Here is a 21604-nt window from a genome sequence, read left to right on the forward strand (position 1 = left end):
GGCCTTGCTCAGTGGGTTAAGGATCCAGTGTTGCTATGAGCTATGATGTAGTCTTGGACTTGGCTTGGAGCCCAAGTTGCTGTTGGTGTGGCATAGGCTGGCAACTATAGCTCTGATTGGACCACTAACCTGGGACTCTCCGCAAGTCATGGGTGTGGCCCTAAAAAAAAGAAAGAAAAAACCGAAGAGATTAATTAACTGTGTTAAATGCTGTCAATAGGCCAAGTAAGATGAAGATTAAGAATTGGCCAAAATGAGAGTTCTCTGGTGGTCTATTGGTTAGGGTTTGGTGCTTTCACATCAAGCCGCCACATGCCATGGCCAAAAAAAAGAAAAAAGAAAGCAGGCGTAGAAAATGCTCATTAGATGTCTGTTTAACCAAACTAAAAAAAATTTAATTTCAGGAAATCAGATGGTAAAGAACTGATACTGTTTAAATTACTTCTTTCTTTTATAAAAATTCTGAAACTGTTTAAATAATCTCTTCTAGAATTTTTCTAGAGATTAAGCTTACCAATTTGTTTCTAGAATCTATTTTCTCTTCTGAGGAAACTGAAAAAAAAAATTTCTAATCTTCCATCTTTTGACAACAGTATTTTTGTCACTTCACCAGCAAGTCCGTTTTGGATCTTGGCATGAAACTGGACATCGAGCTCATTTTTAAACGATGGTCATATCAATTGTGAAAACTTCACTTCCCACCTTGTCATATTTCTTTTCCTTATTTCTATTTAAAGAACATTCTTCCTTAACCCACTGAGTGAGGTCATGGATCGAACCTGTGTCCTCATGGATACTAGTCAGATTCATTTCCACTGAGCCACAATGGGAACTCCCAAAAACATTCTCTTTTAAAGGAGATAGAAACCCATCAATGGCTGTGGAATCCATTTCTTGTGAGAATGAGGTGGTCAGAACACCATGCTCTCGTAATTGCCGCTCTTAAGAATTATTGCCCGTATCTCATTTTTTTAGACAGAACTGGAGTGAGGAGACTTGGAGATACTGCTGGGCTGCAGAGCAGCTCTTTTCTCTAGGTCAACAGAGTCCCTGATGCTCAACATTCAGAGCATCTCAGAAGAGTCTCAATTTTTCTTCTACGTGACACCTTCCTTCTCTTACCTCTTGTATCTTGCTATATTCAGAGGGGTTTGATTCTTACATTTTTTTCCTATGAACGACATAACTCAAGTATTTTCTTTTTTATCTTTCTTACTTCTCTCCCTTCCTCAATACTACACAGAGTAATTTCTCGCTAAAAAAAAAAAAAAAAAAAAAGCAGATCACTTTGTCCCAACTTTAAAAAAAAAAAAAAGCTTTTGTAATAAGTTCAATATATATCAGAAGGCCTGAGTTAAAATTATGGAAGAGTTACCTAGTGGGGACCTGCTGTATAGCACAGGGAACCCTACCCAATATGCTGTGATAATCTATATGGGAAAAGAATATGAAAAAGAATGGATATGTGTGTATATATACAGCTGGATCACTTTGTCATGTGGTAGAAATTATAACATTTTGAATTAACTATAGTTCAATAAAACTTTTTTTTTTTTTTTTTTTTTTTTTTGTCTTTTGAGGGCCACACCCGTGGCATATGAAAGTTCCCAGGCTAGCGGTCTAATCGGAGCTGTGGCTGCCGGCCTACACCACAGCCACAGCAACACGGGATCTGAGCCATGTCTGCGACCTACACCACAGCTTAAGGCAACGCCAGATGTTTAACCCACTAAGTGAGGCCAGGGATCGAACCCGCAACCTCAGGGTCCCTATTCGGATTTGTTAACCACTGCGCCATGACGGGAACTCCCAATAAAACTTTTTTAGAAAAAAATTTTAAAGCTTTTATTGGAGTTCCCCCTGTGGCACAATGGGATTGGCAGTGTGTCTGCAGCGCCAGAACCCAGGTTCAACCCCCTGGCCTGGAAAAGTGCATTGAGGGATCTGGCGTTGCTGCAGCTGTGGTGTAGGTCGAAACTATGGCTCAGATCTGATCTCTGTCCTGGGAAAAACTTCCATGTGCTGTGGGGTGGTAGAAAAAGAAAAAAGGGAAAAGCTTTTGTAATAAGTTTGATGTGTATCAGAAGTGATTTAAAAGTAGCCACTGGACGAACTCTGGAATGCTTATAATACACCAGCAGTGTCTTTCTAAGGATATAAAGACATGTGGAATGTGGTCTCTGTCTGCTAAAAACACAGAACAGTGTGTTAGAATGCTGGCCTTAATATTTTAGCTTTGCAAGGTGGTGCTAAATCATGAGAGGGGCTTCTAAGGAGACCGTGTGGAAAGTGTAATGTGTGTCACCTACAGTGTGGAGGATACAGTGAACTGAGAACTGGCTCCACCTGGAAAATCTCAGTGTGGGAGATAAGTTGATTGGCTGCTTTGATGGATGCGTAAGAAAAGGAGAGACTGCACTGGGATTGGGCAGTATGCCTAGGGTTTATCAAGGCAAAGGATGCAGAAGGGTTGCCGGGACCTGGACCGGATGAGAGCCATGCACGCAGGGGAGAGCCAGGATGCACCTGTATAAGGTCCTGTCCAAGTGCCATCTAGAGGGACGAACAGACCCCAGAAGAAGCACTGCCAAGTGCTCATGGTTGAGAAAGGACTAGGTGACCAGCTGGAATAGAGCTGCCGTTAAGGGACTTGTGACGAGAAACACCCAACTCTGGGAGTGACAGATCTTCAGAGAACACAGAAAAGTGCCCAATGAGGAACAGAATCTGCTTTCTTCCATCTACTAGGACCTGGGAGTGTAAGCACCATGACCAAGCCCACCTAGAAAGACCTTTCCTGCTCCTCCCTCTTTCCTGTCCCAAGCTTGCTGGTATCAGAATCTTCCACCAGCAATAACTCGGAGATGGAGTGAAACCCCTGGGTCAGAAAGAGGAGAACCACCACCCTTCTCTGAGAGCAGGCCTCCAGCCACAGTGCACCTGAAGAGGGCCAGTAGCAAGGGGACCTGTCAGGGCAGGTACAGAGCTATGCAAAGTGTCAGGGGAGCACGGGACAGAGAGTGGCCTCCCAGAGGGGGTAGCTCTTAATCAAGGCCTTACAGAATGAGGAGGAGAAGTGTGTGGAAGGGGGTTCCAGCTCAGAGAACACCCCCGGCAAAGATGGGGGCCACAGCTACATGCTGAGCTGGAGGCGTAGTGGGCTGTTTAGTGTCACTAAGACTAGGCACAGGGTGAGGTGTAGTACGGGGTGACTCCTGAAATAACCAATTCAGTTCAGAGTGTGAGAGCTCTTGGTACCACAGTCAGACTTTTAGTAAACCTTTCCGCAGCATGAAGAGATCTACTAAGAGATATCCTGAAAAATAGTACTGAGTAAATTGGGTTTCTACCTTCCAAAATTTATAACTCATTCCTGTGTGTTTCTATGTCGCATTGTGCTTGCAAAGTATTAGCTCTGTAATGTTGGTTTTCTGTTCACTCTCTCTGGGGTCCTTCCCCTCATGGTGAAGCTGCTGCTGTCTGGTGATGACCTGTCTTTGCCTCCATATTTCATAATTCAAAGAAAAACATTCATTTCAAAACCTTTTTCTCTCCTCCTTCCTTCCTTCCCTCCCTCCCTCTTTCTTTCTTTCTTTCTTTCTTTCTTTCTTTCTTTCTTTCTTTCTTTCTTTCTTTCTTTCTTTCCTTCTTTCTTTCTTTCTTTTCTTTTTCTCTCTCTTTTTCTCTCTCTTTCTTTCTTTCTTTTTGGCTTTGCCCTAGACATAAGAAAATTCCCAGGCCAGGGATCAAACCTGCACCACAGCAGTGACACCAGATCGTCAACCACTAGACCACGAGGGAACTCCTCAAAACCTTTTTCATGATGGTACAGCTAGTGTAACAGCTAAAGCTTGAGTAAGCTTTGAAGAGTCAGCTAAGTGCCTAGGCTGCCTTTTGGAATGGGGAGAACGGGATATGATGAGGATGTCTGCTTGGCCAAATCTTGATGTCCTCACTGTCAAATGTTTCCTCCCATTCAAGTGTTCTTCCTGTCCATCTGCCCTTAGAGCCTGGCACCCACCCTGGCTGCCTGCAGCCTTCTTTCTAGGGGGCGCATTCTCTGCCTCTGAGGGCAGCATCTCTGCCATCTCAGCTGCTGTGATGCTGGGGATTTCTGTCTGTCTTTGTGAGAAGCGAATATTATGGGAAAAGGCACAGCAACAGTCCCCGAATTCAGACCCCCGGCTGGACTGTCCCACAACATGAACAGCAATTCTCTCTTGAGAAAAAGCCTCCTCAATTCCCACCATCTTTCCCCAAACAAGAGCTGATTTGCCTGAGTTACAGCTAGTTGGCCAGTTTTCCCCAAATGGAAAATTTCTTTATGCGACAGATATTTCTTAAAATAGAAAAATGCATGCAATTCTGATCTGCTCTCACTGCGCTTCTTGGAGTCACAGCCATGTCATGGGACTCCTTGATGTGGTTTGTTTCTCCTCAAGCCTGTGGGATCTGCCAAGTCTGATGATTAAAGCCAACACTCAGGCTCATGCAGGGCCAGAGGAGATGGCGGCCTGGGAGGCTGATGCCTTCTTAGTTTGTCCTTTCGTGTCTCCCTAGAGCCTGCCCTGTGCTTTGAGGATGCTGAGTATCACATCGACGAAAGTGCTGGCTCCGTGGAGGTTTGTGTACGAAGGACAGGCACCGACCTTTCCCAAGCGTCCTCGGTCACCGTGCGCTCCAGGAGAACAGAGCCAGCCTCAGCAGAAGGTGAGTGGGCCATTTAAATAAAACAAGCTACAGGGATATATTGTACAACATGGGGAAATAGCCAATAGTTTATAATAAATGTAAATGGAGTATAACCTTTAAAAAAAGAAAAAGATTTAAATGGGAAAAGGCACAGCAACAGTCCCCGAATTCAGACCCCCGGCTGGACTGTCCCACAACATGAACAGCAATTCTCTCTTGAGAAAAAGCCTCCTCAATTCCCACCATCTTTCCCCAAACAAGAGCTGATTTGTCTCATTTTGTGAGAGGGCACAGGTCTCATTTTGTGAAGGGCACATAAGCAATTGGAAGGGAATATGAAACAAAAGCAGCTGATTGTTTTGTTTTGTTTTCTTGTTTTTTGGTTTTTTTTTGTCTTTAGGGCTGCACCTTTGGCCTTTGGAAGTTCCCAGGCTAGGGGCTGAATCAGAGCTGCAGCTTGTAGGCCGACACCACAGTTCATCACGGCAATGCTGGATCTTTAACACTGAGTGAGGCCCTGGATCAAACCCACACCTTCAGGGATTCTGGTCGGGTTCTTAAGCTGTTGAGCTATGACAGGAACTCCAAAAGCAGCTGATTTGAAAACGTAACAGAAAAAGTATTGTTATGATGGTATGTGTTTAGGGCAATGTCTAGTCTGTAAGTGCAGCATGTCTAGTCTTTGTTGATGGGCTCTGATTTAACGTTTCTCCCACCTGGGCACATAGAGTGACTTCTGCTGGTCTACAGAATGTTCGAATAGCAGCCGTATGATTCATTCATTTAACCGCTTGCTTTGACCTAAATTAATTTTTCAAAGTTGAGAGTATTTGCAGATGCTTAAGTTGCTTATCAACACTATTTCAGATCAAGGTATACCTGTGGTGGCTGAGCAGGTCAACTCCTGGGAGAATCCAGGCACCTGTTAACCCCTGGGAGGGCGGGAGTGTTTCAGGTCTGATTCTCTGGCATTTTCCTTGGCTTCAACCGGCATGTCCTCAGTGTTGCACTCCCCTTTGCCTTTCTTTTTATCTTTTTCTTTCCTTCTTTTTTTTCTTTCTCTGCAACAATCCACGGCATACAGAAGTTCCTGGGTCAAGATCAAATTCCAGCCACATCCGCAACCTATGCCACAGCTGCAGCAACTCCAAATCCTTTAACACACTATGCCAGACTGGGGATCAAACCCACACCTCCATGGAGACAAGCCAGATCATTAGCCCACTGCATCACAGCAGGCACTGCATCACAGCAGGCACTCCCCCTTTGCCTTTCTTGATGTGGTCGATCAAGGCCTGGCTGGCAGTGGGGCAAAAAATGGTTCTGAACACCATTTCATCTGGTGAGCCTATCAGCTGCTTTAACAGGAAAAAAAGAAAAAAACCAGTAAGATTCAAGAAAAGAAAGGGAAATGTCCATCTACATTGATACCCATATTTTCTCACTTGCCAATAGGGACCTTTCCTTCTGGAAGTGGACGGTCAGCATAGTTCAGGACCAGCATCATAGACATCCAAGTTGCGTGAGGATGTTTTAAGATCAAACTAAGTAGGAGTTCCCATCCTAGTGCAGCAGAAATGAGTCCGACTAGGAACCATGAGGTTGCGGGTTTGATCCCTGGCCCCACTCCATGGGTTAAGGATCCAGCTTGCCCTGAGCTGTGGTATAGGTTGCAGATGTGGCTCAGATCTAGCGTTGCTGTGGCTGTGGCTTAGGTCGGCAGCTGTATCTCCCATTAGACCCCTAGCCTGGGAACCTCCATATCCCATGGATGTGGCCCTAAAAAAAAAAAAAAGTCAAACTAAGTAAAAGCACAAATCCTACAAATAAAACTCAGCAATTACATGAACTAGCAAGGCATAAAGAGAAAATTTATCTATGAAAATGTGAACCCCGTTTCAGCATGTACCCCAGATATAGTTAATAAATAGTTAAATATAAATAATTATAATGTACCCCAGAAACAGTTAAGGAAACTAAAGACCGCTGGTTAGATTTACAGCCAGAGCTTGCTCTTGGGAGAATTAACATAACACTTTAAATATATCACATCATACTGTATCTGACACCAGAAGTGAGCTTTAAGAGTTCATTTGTTGTTCTTTTGCTTTTTTTTTGGCCTGCCTTCCTCCCTCTTTTCTTAATTTCAGACAGAGCTATTTCTCATTCTGTATATATTTTGGAACCAACAGTGAATAGACCAGTTGGCTCATTGGACTTTTTTATTAATGGTTGTAAAAAAATTAAAATTCATTTAGATAAATCCCTTTGCATACAAATAATGACCCTTTTGCTAGCTCTCAGATAGAAAAGGCCTAATAGAAGTAAGCCATGTTTGAGGTAGTTTGAGCATGAACTGTACAGAGGCAGCAGTTTAGACTTGATGATCTCTAGAATCTAGTAAATACTTGACAGCTACCCAGGTTGGTTCATTAACAATAATAAATTATGCATATATATAGCCTATCATTATTGTTACATAAATAATTATAATTTCTATTACTAGATGCCTACTACTTGCCAGCTTGTGCTAGTAGTACCTTTGCTGTATTATCTCCAATCTTCAAAACAATTTTGTAAAGTAGCAATAATTATCCCCATTTTGAAATTAAAGAAATTGAGACTCAAACAGATGCAATAGTTTGCACAAATAAGTAGTGGAATGAAGATCTGAACCAACATGAGAAAAAGAATGTATATATATTCTACACAGCAGAAACTGACAGAACATTGTAAATCAACCATAATAAAAATTTTTTTTAAAAAGATATGAACCAAAGTGCATAAGATCCCAAATCCCATATTCCTTACATCTCCTGCCTTGGTACTTTTCACCATAATTTCATTTTGTTTTATTTCTTAATGTAATTCCTTAATGGCTTTAAAAAATTTTATACAATCTTACAGAAAACTGACAAGTACAGTAAAAGCACATTTCCCCCCTGAACCAATGAATAGGTTGTCAGTGAATCTGGAAACATTTCTTCAAAAAACTTAAAATGCAATTCCCATAGACATTCTCCTCTCTAACCACACAATACAAGCATAAAATCAGGAAATTACCTGATACCTTATTGCAGTCTCGTCTTCAGACCTCATTCACGTTCTACCCGTTGTCCCCCAAGTCATTCTTTATAGCAAAAGAATCAAGTTCAGTGTCACACACTTCTGTTTAGTCATCACATTGTTTACTTTCCTTCCATCTGGACAGTTCCTTGTCTTTCCTTGACTTTTGTGACTTAGATGTTTTTCAAGATTACAAACCAGTTTTGAAAAATAGGCCCCAGTTTGGGCCTGTCGGATGTTTCCTCATGATTAGATTCAGGCTCTGCATCTTAAGCAGAAATGTCACAGAGATAGTGACATTCTAGCCAATGGCATTCTAGCCAATGGCACATAAGTTCAATTTATTCCACTATTGGTGGTGTTAAATTTAATCACACAGTTAAAGAGATATCTTCCAGGTTTCTTTATTATAAAGTTATTTTTCTTCCTTTGCAATTAAAAACTTTTATGGAGTGAGATTTTGAGACAATGTAAATATTCTATTCCTTCACTTCTTAACATTTATCACTCAGGGTTTCCTATTTTATTGTCTTGTTTATAATTTGTCATGACATTGGATGACTTTTTAAATAAGTAACAAAGATGCTCTAAGATCAGGTGAGCCATTTTGCAAAATGATTAATAACCCAGAAAATGGCAGAAACTTCATGGCTGAGTCCAAGAGGAATGTTGTAAGGGTAGACCAGACGTCTGGCACAGGCGAATGGGTGAAACCTAGTCAAAATAAAAGTCATGATCATCATCTTAACAGTTCCAAATAGAAAAGGAAATCCTTTCATTACAAATTGAAGTTGCCTTCAGGGAGCCTGTGGTCCACCAGTGGGACTTTTGTGAACCAGCTTGGAAGGTGATGAGAGTACTACACTGGTGGGGATGAGACTTGGTCGAAGATGATGAGTGGCTATGATGGCATTTGGTAGAGTCTGGAAATTTCCCCTTTGTGGGGACCAAGCCCACAAAATGTGAGTCCAAAAGTGCTGTGGACATAGGAGGATGCTACAGACCTCCCGTTTTTACCTGAAGGAAAACTTATGACAGTGAATGCTACCGTCTGTCTCACTCTTGGCTTTACCTTTCCCACCAGCTGGAATAGATTATGTTGGCATCAGCCGAAAACTGGACTTCGCTCCAGGAGTGCACGTTCAAATGATCCGAGTGACAATCCTTGATGACCTGGGACAGCCAGTCTTGGAGGGTCTAGAGACATTTGAATTACTTCTCCAGATGCCCATGGGTGTAGTGCTTGGAGCACCCAATAAAACCACCGTTTTCATCAATGACATCGTCACTGACTGCAAGCAGAATGCTTGTCGTTCCTTTGATTGAACGATTTAAGGGAGAAGCAGTCAAAACGTGTTTTCTGACAACACAGTTTCTAGAACTTAGCAACTCTGGGATATCAGTGGTATTGTGCTATCATTGATGTTGTATATATTCAACAAGGTATCATGGCAAACGAGTTTATGTAAGTGTATGTATAGGTACAGAGAAAGGATTGCACCCACAAAGACTCATTATTAAAATGTGCTATTGGTTTGTTTGGGTTTTTTTTCATTTTCTTTTACTTTGTTACTAAGGCCAGTGAAACCCATTGTCATCAATTAAATCAACAGTTAAGAGGGGGGAGTTCCTGTTGTGGCTCAGCAGTGACGAACCCGACTGCTATCTATGAGGATGCGGGTTCGATCCCTGGCTTTGCTGTGGGTTAAGTATCCAGTGTTTCTGTGAGCTATGGTGTAGGTCGCAGACACAACTCTGATCCCTCGTCACTGTGGCTGTGCTGTAGGCCGGCAGTTGCAGCTCCAGTTTGACCCCTAGCCTGCGAACCTCCATGTGCAGTGATAAAAAAGACTGAAAAAAAGAAAAGAAAAACCAGTTAAGAACAAAAGTGTCGACAAAAGTGTCAGTGTTTCTTTGCTGATTGATGCTACTACACAGGAAGCACTTCTCAGCTATAGATACGCCACCATCCTCTTTCAACATTTCCGGTGATAGTGCTGAGAGGGCCCTCACTGAAATTTGCAGATAAACCTAAATCTCCTCTTTGTCAATTGCTCAGTTTTCCTCCACAGGTCTATCAGAGCCACTTAGGAGGGACATCCTTTTGTCAGCTCTTTTTGTAGACTCCTTTATAAAAGAGGATAATATACAATAAAGTGATAAAAATGAAAGTATCACAGTGGAGAAGAGAAGTTGAAGAGCCATATAATCCCCAAACTGCTCAATTAGTTCTCATTAATCGTAAATGGACAATATAAATCACTATTAGTGTGCCTCAGCCAATACTACATAAGTCAGTTTCCAAATTATTTTGAAAACCCCATCTTTATTCATTATTTCATCATTTCTTATAAAAACCTTTCCTAAGTTTGTATTTCAGATATGACTTAACCTTTTTTTTTTTTTTTTTTTTTTTTTTGTCTTTTTGCTATTTCTTTGGGCCGCTCCCGCGGCATATGGAGGTTCCCAGGCAAGGGGTCTAATCGGAGCTGTAGCCACTGGCCTACGCCAGAGCCACAGCAACACGGGATCTGAGCCGCGTCTGCAACCTACACCACAGCTCACGGCAACGGCGGATCGTTAACCCACTGAGCAAGGCCAAGGACCGAACCCTCAACCTCATGGTTCCTAGTCGGATTCGTTAACCACTGCGCCACGACGGGAACTCCAGACTTAACCTGTTCTTAAGCCAACATAGTACATGATAGAAACCATTAAAAAAAAAAAAATTTCTCCTGGTAACACCTCACGCTAGTCAGAATGACTATCATTAAAAAGTCTATAAAGACAACTAGAGATTCTCACACTAAGCGCAGTTAAGTCAGAAGGAGAAAGACAAATACCATATGATATCACTTAATTTGTGGAATGTAAAACATGGTAGAGGGAGTTGCCCTCGTGTCTCAGCGGAAACAAACCTATTATCCATGAAAACGCAGTTTTGATCCCTGGCCTCACTCAGTGGGTTAAGGATCTGGCATTGCTGTGAGCTGTGATGTAAGTGGCAGATGTGGCTCGAATCCCACGTGGCTGTGGCTGTGGCATAGGCCAGCAGCTACAGATCTGATTTGACCCCTAGACTGGGAACATCCATGTGGTGTTGGTGCGGCCCTAAAAAGCAAAAAAAAATAAAAGGCACAGATAAACCTATCCAGAGAAAGAAACAGACTCACAGACATGGACAACAGACTTGTGCTTGCCGAGAAGGGAGGAAGGAGGGAGTGGGATGTGTTGGGAGTTTGTGGTTAGTGGATGCCAACTCCTTCATGTGGAATGGATGGGTAGTGGGGTCCGACTGTACAGCACAGGGAACTGTGTATGATTGGGTCACTTTGCTGTACAACAGAAATTGAAGAAACATTGTAAATAAACTATAATATTTTTAAAAAGTCTACAAATAAGAAATGCTTGAGAGGGTGTGGAGGAAAGGGGACCCTCTTACACTATTGGTGGGAATACAGGTTGGTGCAGTTACTATGGAAAACAGTATTGTGGTTCCTCAAAAAAACTAAAATAGTTACCGTATGATCCTGCAGTCACACTCTTAGGCATATATCCAGAAAAAACTCTTAATTTGAAAAGATGCACGAACCCTAATATTCATAGCTTCACTATTTACAATAGCCAAGACATGGAAGCAACCTAAATGTCCATCAACAGATGAATGGATGAAGAAGATGTAGTACATATTAAAATGGAACACTACTCAGCCATAAAAAATAATGAAATGATGTATTTATGGCAACGTGGGTGAAACTAGAGATTACCATAAGTACAAAAACAAATTATACCACTTACATGTGGGATCTCAAATATGACACAAATAACCTCATTTGTGAAACAGAAACAGACTCATAGACATAGAGAACAGACATGATTATCAAGGGGGAGAGGGTTATTTGGGATGAATTGGGAATTTGGGGTTAGCAGATGCAAACTATTATATATAAAATGGATAAACAATGAGGTCCTACTGTATAGCACAGGGAACTATCTATAAATTTGAATAGAAAAAAGCAAGTCATGGAATTCCCACTGTGGCTCAGCAGAAACAAATCTGACTAGAAATCCATGAGGGCGCAGGTTTGATCCCCGGCCTCACTCGGTGGGTTAAGGATCCGGCATTGCTGTGAGCTGTGGTTAAGTGGCAGATGTGGCTCAAATCCCAGGTTGCTGTGGCTGTGGTGTAGGCCAGTGGCTACAGCTTCAATTTGACCCCTAGCCTGGGAACCTCCACATGCCATGGGTGTGGCCCTAAAAAGACAAAAAAAAAGTCACAATCGAAAGTTACGTAACATTTATTCTGTTTAAAGGAAAGGGATACAATAACTAACAGGTATAGTGAGAAGTACTAATACACTGCATCTTCAGTAAGAGTCACCTGGGAAGCCTAAGACTTAAACTGCCAGCCATCGATTCTGTTTTAGTAGAATGGCTTGTCATCAGAACATTTGTAACTTTAACAAGCTCCCAGGTGCTGTCACTGCTGCTGGTCCTTGGACCACACACATGCCACTCCAACATAATCAAGAGGTAGTGACTTAAATGCTAGTATCATACAACTCACAGAGAAACCCCTGCTAAAACTATCTGCATATCCAAAAGTCACCTTAAAAGCAATTTCTCTAAAATAGTATTGATCTTCTTCATCTGAACTAAAAAATCTGTTTCCCTGATGTTATGGTAACAGGAAGGTATGTGTTAAACAACTAAGGTCTCATTTTGCTTTGGGAAAACATGTTTAAAGCAATGCTTGTTAAATTTTCCTGCACATTATTAAACACCTTTGAAAGTTTTATTAAACATAACAGGAGTTCCCTAGTGGCTCAGTGGGTTAAGGACCTGGCATTTTCACTGCTGTGGTATGGGTTCCATCTCTGACCTACATGCCGCAAGAGCAGTCAAAAAAATCAATCAATCAAAATAAAGATTCTAATTCAGCAGGTCTGGCATGAGGCTGGAGAGTCTACATTTCTAACAAGCTCCCAGGTAAAGGTTTTAGAGCACATCACTAAATTCAACAATTACCAAGATCTCAATTTTCAAAACACATTAAACTCAGGGTGACCCTTTTATTCAGGTGAAACTTGCAGTGCTGAGTAATGCCCGAGACATTAAGCAGAAAAGTGGTCTGAGAGAGGTGTACATGGTGAGAACATTGGAATGCTATCCCGGCTGCCTCTGCTGTCAAGGTCCACAGTGTTCATCGAGTGACCACCTAAATGTACGCAGTAATCCTAAAACTTGGCTGCACAAATCTGAGTATGAGACCTAAACACTAGCATTCTGGCTCCAGATACACTGAAGTAAGTTGCACTATTACTTTTACAAAGAGCTGCTCCTCCCTTTAAAGTGGTTACTGGGGAGAAGGCTTGCTGAGCACAGGGCCCTGCCACGGCTCCCAGTGGGGTTTGGTGTGAACCCTGTGAGCTCCAGACAACACGGGAGATTGGCTTCAGGGCGTCTACTGCTTTACCAGAATTTTCTCCAGAATGACCTCTGGAGAAAATTGATCCTCAGTTTGGGACTCTTTGCTGCAGGGGTATGGCTTTGGCTGGCTGGGAATTTGAGTGACACTGAGCTATGGTACATCAGCCAGTGATGTAGCCATAAAGACACATGGAACCCTGTGCTATAGTTGAAACTTCCAAAAACAGAGCCTCCTATCCGTGACCATCACAAGATGGTTCTGATGACAGTTGACATCACAAGACTTGACTCAGATGGGCACTTTACCTTCCCTGCCTGATTTCCTTTTCCTTGTTGATTCCACTCAGAATACCCTTCTCTGGTCAGCAGGCAGGCTTCAGCTAAAGTTTTGTCCTCTGTTCTCTAAGTACTGTACATCGTTGGTAAGTTTCTGCGGAAGATGATCTTTGCCCTTGTCCTGAGGAATAATCTAATGGTATTTTAACAAATAATATCTGAAGTAAAGGCTGTAGACACACACACCACACACACACACACACACACACAAATTGTCACTGGAATCGGGCCAACTGTGTTCTATGCCTAAAATACGTGCAATTTTGCACTTGATTCAACCTCTTCACACTTTTTCAACTTGAGCCGACAGAGAAACACTAAAAGGAAACAAACGTTCAATGTTAAGGACTGGTGGCTTCTCAGAAATGGAAAAACATAAGGCTTTTTTATTTTTATAAATGTTCCTTAAAATGTTACTACACCTGAACTTATCTACCATACTTAAGGATGTATAGATTTTTTTAAAATAGTAAAAATATTTTTAAAATATGTGAACACAATCAAATCTTATAAAGCATAATCCTATTTGAGAAAAATAGTTGAAACCACTAACAAATTGGTAAATTGGCTGAAATGTTAACATATTGAATTGACCCATTTTTACTATCTATAATGTATCTGTCACTTAGCTAGACACTGACTATCCTATAAAGACCAACACTTAGAGGTCCATAAATGCCACTACTCTGAGAGCTCTTTAGTTCAGATATCCTAAGTAAATGAATAAACTTGAACATATTATAATGAGCATATGAAGACTGCTACAAAATTAAGCACACACTTTTAAGACTACAGAATTGTTTTTAAAGCTTGCTATTGGAAATATTTCCATTATCTTTTTTCTCCAAGGTTACATTAATATTTAAAATAATACTGAGGTGGAGAGTAATGATTACATTTTATTAGTTTTACCTGGCCATCTTTCCAATAGAATATAATCTTCCTAACAAAAATAACACAGAAAGCCTTACTCAAGTATGTATTAAATGAAGTACTTGGGGTAACAGATGATTCTCACCCTGGTCACCTACAGTCAACACCTGGCCTCTTCTAGGCTGGCTTCAGGGACCATTTATTCCACCTATTTATGGCGTCTTATTCCACAATCAGAAATTGAGGAAATCAATCAGAAACTGGGTTCCAATTTTGAGTATACTCCATCACCAATTTCTCTTTTAAAACAGTTGATGTGAGCTTATTCTTTTTCCTTCCCCTTAATTGGCAGTATAAATAAAAACTTGGCTTTACTTTATTCTAAACATTCAGTAATCATATCCTAATTGGCCTGTCAAACATAAATGCCTCTTACTTTGGTGTTCAACTGCAATGCTAAATTTGGATATTATTTCTTTCATGCTTTTTTCAGGTGTTCCCTTTACATGTCCCCGTGCCCTGTGCTCTGAAGGGCTGGCACTAGGTTCCTTTCATATTTCCCCTCTCTCCCTCCTCCCATCCCCTGCACTCACCCCAACCACACATGCACAGTAACTTCTTCCTCTTTAAAATACTGCTTCTTCTTTTGTGACCTCTGTAAAGTTTTCTTCAGCCTTATGTTGTTCCAACTATTTCTTTCAAAATAAGGCAACTGCTCTAAGACAGTTCTTTTCATGGAAAAAGTAACCACTCCTCAAATTTTGCTACAATAGATCATAATTGTTATTTTAAGAATCTAAGATTATACAGAAATCAATTTAAGGGGAACACAAAACAATTTACTCCACAAATTGCCATAACCATAACCATTGTATTTTGCTTGATATTTATGGCAACAACCCCTCTTTTAAAAAGCAGTATTAGTTAATACTACAGAAAAAGTATTATAAATAAAAATCTCAATTATGTGTCAGCAGATGAACGCAACTGATAGAAATCTGAGAGGAAGGAATCTAATTAAGGAAAAAACAGATAGCAAATGAGAAAAGAAAATTAAAAGAAATGGAAAGAAAAGACCACTTAAGGATTATAAAAGTTATATTTATTCACGATGCTACATTTATTGCATTCCCTTAGAAAAATGGAGAACTGTTTATGTACCCAATTTGCACATATAAAACTTTATACAAATTATGTGTAGCACATAAAGGCCTCTGGTACAGCTAAAATCCTGACACTACAATTTGGGTCATCCTGCTTCAGGGTCTCCAGTTTATCAAGTCTGTCCATAGAAAATAAAAACTGGAATTATAGTCAGTCTTGCTGCTTACACTTAGAAATTATTTTAAATATAATAAAATAAAATTTTCAATTACCCTACAACCCAAAAAAGGTAAACTGGAATGGGATACATTTTGTTACCAATTTCAATTTAACAGTATGACAAATTCACACCTTATTTTGGCTGGGTCTTTTTAAAAAAGAAAAAATCACCTTAGTCTTGACATTATCTTTCTAAGTAGTGGCTGCTTCAGAAGGTAATTTGTCAAAATATTTACCAAACAATTAAAAAAAATAATAATAATATTCCTTTTACAAAATGGTACAGTAACACCTTAAGGAACCAGAAAATACTAAATGTCTTTGGCTATACAACTAAAAGGCCATTCTTCCAAACAGAACAGAGCGTATTCACCTCAGAACCAACTACAGAAACAAAGCATAACACAAATATGCACAGAATTTAATGAGAAGTTGTCTTGCCTTTTTTTTTTCCCATTCTACCCATATAATAAGCAAGGAGAATGCAATTTACATAATCTTCCCAGATGAGACTCAACAGCACTACAAAGGAGATACCCAAATTTCTGCAAAGGCAAAGTGAATTAAAACAATTACACAGCTAAGTGAAGACTGAAGGGACAAATGTTATTTGCAATTTTTTAAACTTGTTTGCTTCTTTTTTAAGCCTTACAAGTGTAGAAATTATAGCTGATAAACAAAAAGTCACAATCTTCACAAATGGAACTATAATAGAAAAATAAATCAAATGAAACATTTATTAATAAATGAAGCCTATTTTATTACTTCAAGTGTTAATGATAAAAAAATTTCAGCACAGCTGTTGCATTTAAAAAAGTGAAACTACATACTATGTTTCTAGCTCGGTAAACAGATGAACCTGATGTCTTTGAATGACATAACGACTGAGCATTGTACAGTACATCTTATGAAGACCCGTAAATTAAAGAACTACTAGTTTAAAGTTAGTGATTATGAAACAAATATGTATTCATAGTTTCAGCTTCTTTTTTCTTCCTCTGCCATCAGGTGCTCCATCCATTTTACGTTTCTGTGTCTATAAACAAACACAAGGAATATCTTCATCACAAGGGTACTCTTAAAAGACACATGACAGCGCTAGACTAATAGCTGCAACTGAGTAACAGCTATCAGATTTTCTTACCCAGAATAACCTTAATTCTCCAAGTAATCGTATTTGTCTACTCATTTTACTGACACAATAAAAAAATTAATGCTGATAACAAAGTAAATGAACCATTCACAATTAGCAATGTAAACCAGTACACCAAACAAATGTATAACATATGTCCTCTATCAAAACAAAGCAGTAATGAGAAATATTTTGTAAGGCTACATAAATACCAGACTTACCTAGAGATGTTTATTTAACAATGACTTATAAACTATTATTAAATAAAAAAAGAGGGTTTTTTTGTTCTCAAACTTTTGCTTTAGCACTGCTAAAATACCACTGGGACAACAAATCAAAGCTTCGAAGTCAACAGTAAAGGCTGTAAAGATCACTGCTTTCCTACTATTTCTTTACATATTCTAAAAATCAGGTGTAGGCTCTTAGCATTCACCAGACAGACCTTCCCAGGTTCTCAAAATCCTCATACTATGAACTACCACCATGACATGATTCTCCCCACACAAGGTAATCAAGATTAATTTATACTTTTTAAGCAAGTTCAGGCCATACTATTTACCAAAAACAGACTAACACATCACTGATAGCCAAATAATATTCAAATTCTTGGAAAAAGTTAAGTTCTCCAAGAAAATATTTATATTTTTCATGAGTACTCACTGAAGGTTTTGGTCCTCTTTTCTTTTTCTCTGCCTTCTCCTTTTCTTCTAGTTCCATGTTTTCTCTTTCAATCAAGGTAATTAAGGTGTTACACCTCCGCTGGAGCTCCTGAGTTATAAATTTACATGGTAAGCCTGTATTCTCCATCTCCAAGTTTTCATTATTACAATTTCAAAACCAAGGTATATTGTAACAGGATTAGAACATCACTTACACATCCCCAACAGGTGGAATTTTAAAAAGCAAAAGGAACAACAATTTTCATACACAATCCATGCTAGGAGGGGAAAAAAAGATAACTGTGCATTTTCCACTTCATTATTTAAGACTATACTGTTGTGTATTCCTCATGTGTCTATACCTGAGAACTGCCATGTAAACCCAAACTTAAAGATTATAAATAGTGCACATATTGAGGGTCAAAATTGACTAAAACTTAAATAAGAGATATATATATACTCTTTCCCTTAAAAGTATTATTACCACCAGAATTATGGCAGTCTACGTACCACATGCCACTTTTCTCCAGTTCTGGATAAACAGTCATGGAAACCTATGATGGGTTTCCCCTCATCTCTCACTAGTAATCTACACAGGCTCTAGAAAGGATTTAGAGTAGTATAGAAATAGTAAATAACCCTTAAGAAAATTGGTTCATTTGTATCACTGCTGGCTACTTACTAAGTAGAATTGTGTTTTTTCCTTGTGATATTACTATATAATCACCACAAAATCATTTTCAAATATTATTGTATAAGACACAACCATATAAGGCTTGGAAATATTTGCAACAGTACATACACAGAGAAGGTAGTACACTACATCAAAGTTCTCTAGCTCCTTAACAGGTATACTGAGTCACACAGGCCAAAATGTGTTATAGGTGTGCTAAGGTATGAATCTTCTTGGCTCTTAGGCAAGGATTATGCCTTAACTGTTTATCACAGGGGCCATACGCATCATCACTTTTTATGTGCACCTTAATGTGAAACATGTTAGAAAATAACAGTTTTAGACTATGGTCTTATACTGGTAAATCATGCGACACTACATCTTGTTTCTTTTACTCACTACAAAATCACTCCTATTAACTATATAAACTGTTCCTTTAAAAGACTTAAGATAGTGCTTATAGCAACTGACTCTGTCTCACCTAACTATATATTATAATGTGTTTACAGTGCAACACTTCCCAAACTAGGGTTTCATAAACAGTAGCCTCTGTTGATGTTTCCTGGGGGGAAAAAAAAAACCCTTCAGTTATTAAACATTTAAAGACTGTACATTATCCTCTATCTTGAAGCGTGACAATGTCATGGGTGTGGCCCTAAAAAGGAAAAAAGAAAAGAAATGGAACCTGTTGATCAGAAAAAGCTTGAGATTGGGAATAAAAATAAAACCTAACATTATATCAGTACCGTGTTGTACTATATTAAGCTCTTTTTAAACAACTCAGACTCAGGATTCTGATGGACAGATGCCAGAATACAAGTCCTTTCTTTAAAGAAATATGTTTCTTTACAAAGCCAAAAGTCAAATTTAAAGTTGTGGTCATCACATTCAAAAGTACCATATTATTATAACAAAAATCTACTTCGAAGGCACAGGTGAACCACAATCTTCTCTTCATACAATTTTAAAAGTTACCTTAAAGAGGAGTTCCCATCGTGACTCAGTGGTTAACGAATCTGCCTAAGAACCATGAGGCTGCTGAGTTCAATCCCTGGCCTTGCTCAGTGGGTTAAGGATCCAGCATTGCCGTGAGCTGTGGTGTAGGTCGCAGACACGGCTTGGATCCTGCGTTGCCGTGGCTCTGGTGTAGGCTGGCGGCTACAGCTCCAATTCGACCCCTAGCATGGGAACCTCCATATGCCGCGGAAGCGGCCCAAGAAATGGCAAAAAGACCAAAAAAAAAAAAAAGTTACCTTAAAGAATATTACATAATCCACTTAGTCTGAACTGTTTACTACATTACGCAACAAGGCCCTCAGGACTCACCATTGCAGTTCTGGACTTTAGAAACCAGTCAAATCTGAACTGAGGAGAGTTGCGGATACACTGCCGCAATTCATCATAAACATTTTCTTTGTCGAATCCAAGCTTATGAAGCATACAGATCAGAAAACGATCCTCTTCTTCAGTATAGTTTTTCCCTTTGTTAGTACCGTAAGATATTCTCAGCTGATGAAAAGGTGCTTTGTACCGTCCAATCTATGAAAATCAGATATATAAAATACAAATCCTATATATATAAACTGTATTTCAAACTTAGCTTTAGTAAAAGTTAGCTAAAAATATATTTCAAATCAATTTTCTATCCAAAACACCTCAATTAAATCATAACCTTTGTCCTGAAACAATTTGTCTTCATTTTTCTAAAAAGAAATAGACTCAAACTTTCTGATACTGTGCAGCAAAGTTAGTCAAACTGGCTCTGACCCAGATATATTAAATGAAATACCAAGGTAAATTCTGTTGAGAATACCTATGTTTGAATGTTGTTCTTGGAAGGAAATTTTAATTTTAAATCATTTCTTTTCTTTTTTAAAAGTTGTTTTAACTCTCACATTTATAGATAGGAGTTATTTTACTAACTACCATTATTTATTAGTACTCATAAATTATTAAGTACCTTCGTGTCAAGTGCTTTTTTGATACTAATTCTTCTTTGAATTCTTGCCTCTCCCCTTTCAATTTGAGCCATAATCTTCTCTATGTCTTGTAGCTCATTGCATCTTTCCCAGAACACAGCTGTAAAAGTAAAAGGTGGGCAGATGGGATATGTAACTTGTTATTATAAATACTCTACTTTATTTGCTAAGGATTAAGAAATGTTTCCATTTACCCCATATCTAATACCACTAAGTCACATAATTATTTCTCAACTTGCTTAACTAAAAAAAGTAAGACGAACTGGATGATTTAAGTGAGTATCCCCCAACTCTTAATTTTCTGCTATTCTGAAATTCTCAATAGACTCATCATAACACAGCTACACATATATATTTGACAATTCAACTGACTTCAGGAAACACAGAAGCACATAATACTTGAAAAGTTATGAAGAAAAATGAAATAAAAATTACAACGATTATTCAGTGACCTATTCTTATTTTCTTGGCTATAGCTAGTGACCTAGAGTAAAAAGAAAAATCAAATAACAATGCTTTTTTTTTTTTTTGGTTTTTTAGGGCTGCACCTGCAGCATATGGAAGTTCCCAGGCCAGGGGTCTAGACAGAGCTGCAGCTGCCAGCCTTCGCCACAGCCAGAGCAACACCAGATCCAAGCCATGTCTGAGACCTACACCACAACTCACGGCAATGCCAGATCCTCAACCCACTGAGTGAGGCCAGGGATAGAACTCACATCCTCATGGATGCCATTCAGGTTCATTACCACTGAGCCACAATGAGAACTCCTATGGCATCATTTTCTTTAAAGATTTTTAAAGAAGAGATTTTCCAACTCCATTTTTAAATAACACAAAATTAAACAAGGCACTAAATTAGCTAAGCAAAATTTAGCTTATCAAAACCTATTCAGAATAACAAAATCTGAATTTTCCAACAGTTCTCCAAAAGCCTGAGAACATTCTTATACCTATTAAAATAATAGGGAATTACCTGAATATTCAATGACTTCTTCTGGAGTTTTTCCTTCTACTTCTCTTGCTATATTTTCAATATCATCGCGACCCCACTTCTCATTAGCTTTAATAAACTGGTTAAAATCTCTCTTATTCCAATTGGTAAATCCCTTCAAAGCAATAGAAACAAAACATATAATCACAGCACACTGAACTTGGGAATAAAACCTATTCAACTTTAGCAATACTGCTAATAAGTATTACAGAGAATTTTCAATTACTCCCAGTTTTTTAAAGTTCTTTTACAGTGTTGACTTTTCATATACACAAATGTACACTTTTAGCAATACATCATATATTGCTTATATAGCCAAGCAATTAAATCTGAGTGGAAGAGAAAAGAATCTACATGAAAAGGTAACATTTTCATTGAGCTCTGAAGGAAAAGAAATTTGCCAGGAGGAGTGAACATAGATTAAAGGGCAAAGATATAATCCAAGTGGGA

At 39.2% G+C, this 21604-nt stretch overlaps 2 protein-coding genes across 2 annotated transcripts in view; one reads left to right on the forward strand and one right to left on the reverse strand.

Moving 5' to 3' along the window:
• Positions 1 to 9457, forward strand: part of FREM3 (FRAS1 related extracellular matrix 3) — a 56369-nt gene extending 46912 nt beyond the window's left edge. Inside the window, 2 exon segments of the mRNA XM_021101551.1 lie at positions 4561 to 4710; positions 8843 to 9457. Of these exon segments, the coding sequence (XP_020957210.1) occupies positions 4561 to 4710; positions 8843 to 9084 (392 nt within the window). The 3' untranslated portion in view covers positions 9085 to 9457.
• The window catches only part of SMARCA5 (SWI/SNF related, matrix associated, actin dependent regulator of chromatin, subfamily a, member 5), a 40372-nt gene continuing 34245 nt past the window's right edge, over positions 15478 to 21604 (reverse strand). The window contains exons 20-24 of the mRNA XM_003129174.5: positions 21137 to 21269; positions 20145 to 20263; positions 19511 to 19723; positions 17513 to 17620; positions 15478 to 16756 (exon numbers count right to left, since the gene is read on the reverse strand). Of these exons, the coding sequence (XP_003129222.2) occupies positions 16691 to 16756; positions 17513 to 17620; positions 19511 to 19723; positions 20145 to 20263; positions 21137 to 21269 (639 nt within the window). The 3' untranslated portion in view covers positions 15478 to 16690. The remainder of the gene's footprint in view (positions 16757 to 17512; positions 17621 to 19510; positions 19724 to 20144; positions 20264 to 21136; positions 21270 to 21604) is intronic.

Source organism: Sus scrofa, chromosome 8 (genome assembly GCF_000003025.6).
Source record: "Sus scrofa isolate TJ Tabasco breed Duroc chromosome 8, Sscrofa11.1, whole genome shotgun sequence".
Lineage (NCBI taxonomy): Eukaryota > Metazoa > Chordata > Mammalia > Artiodactyla > Suidae > Sus > Sus scrofa.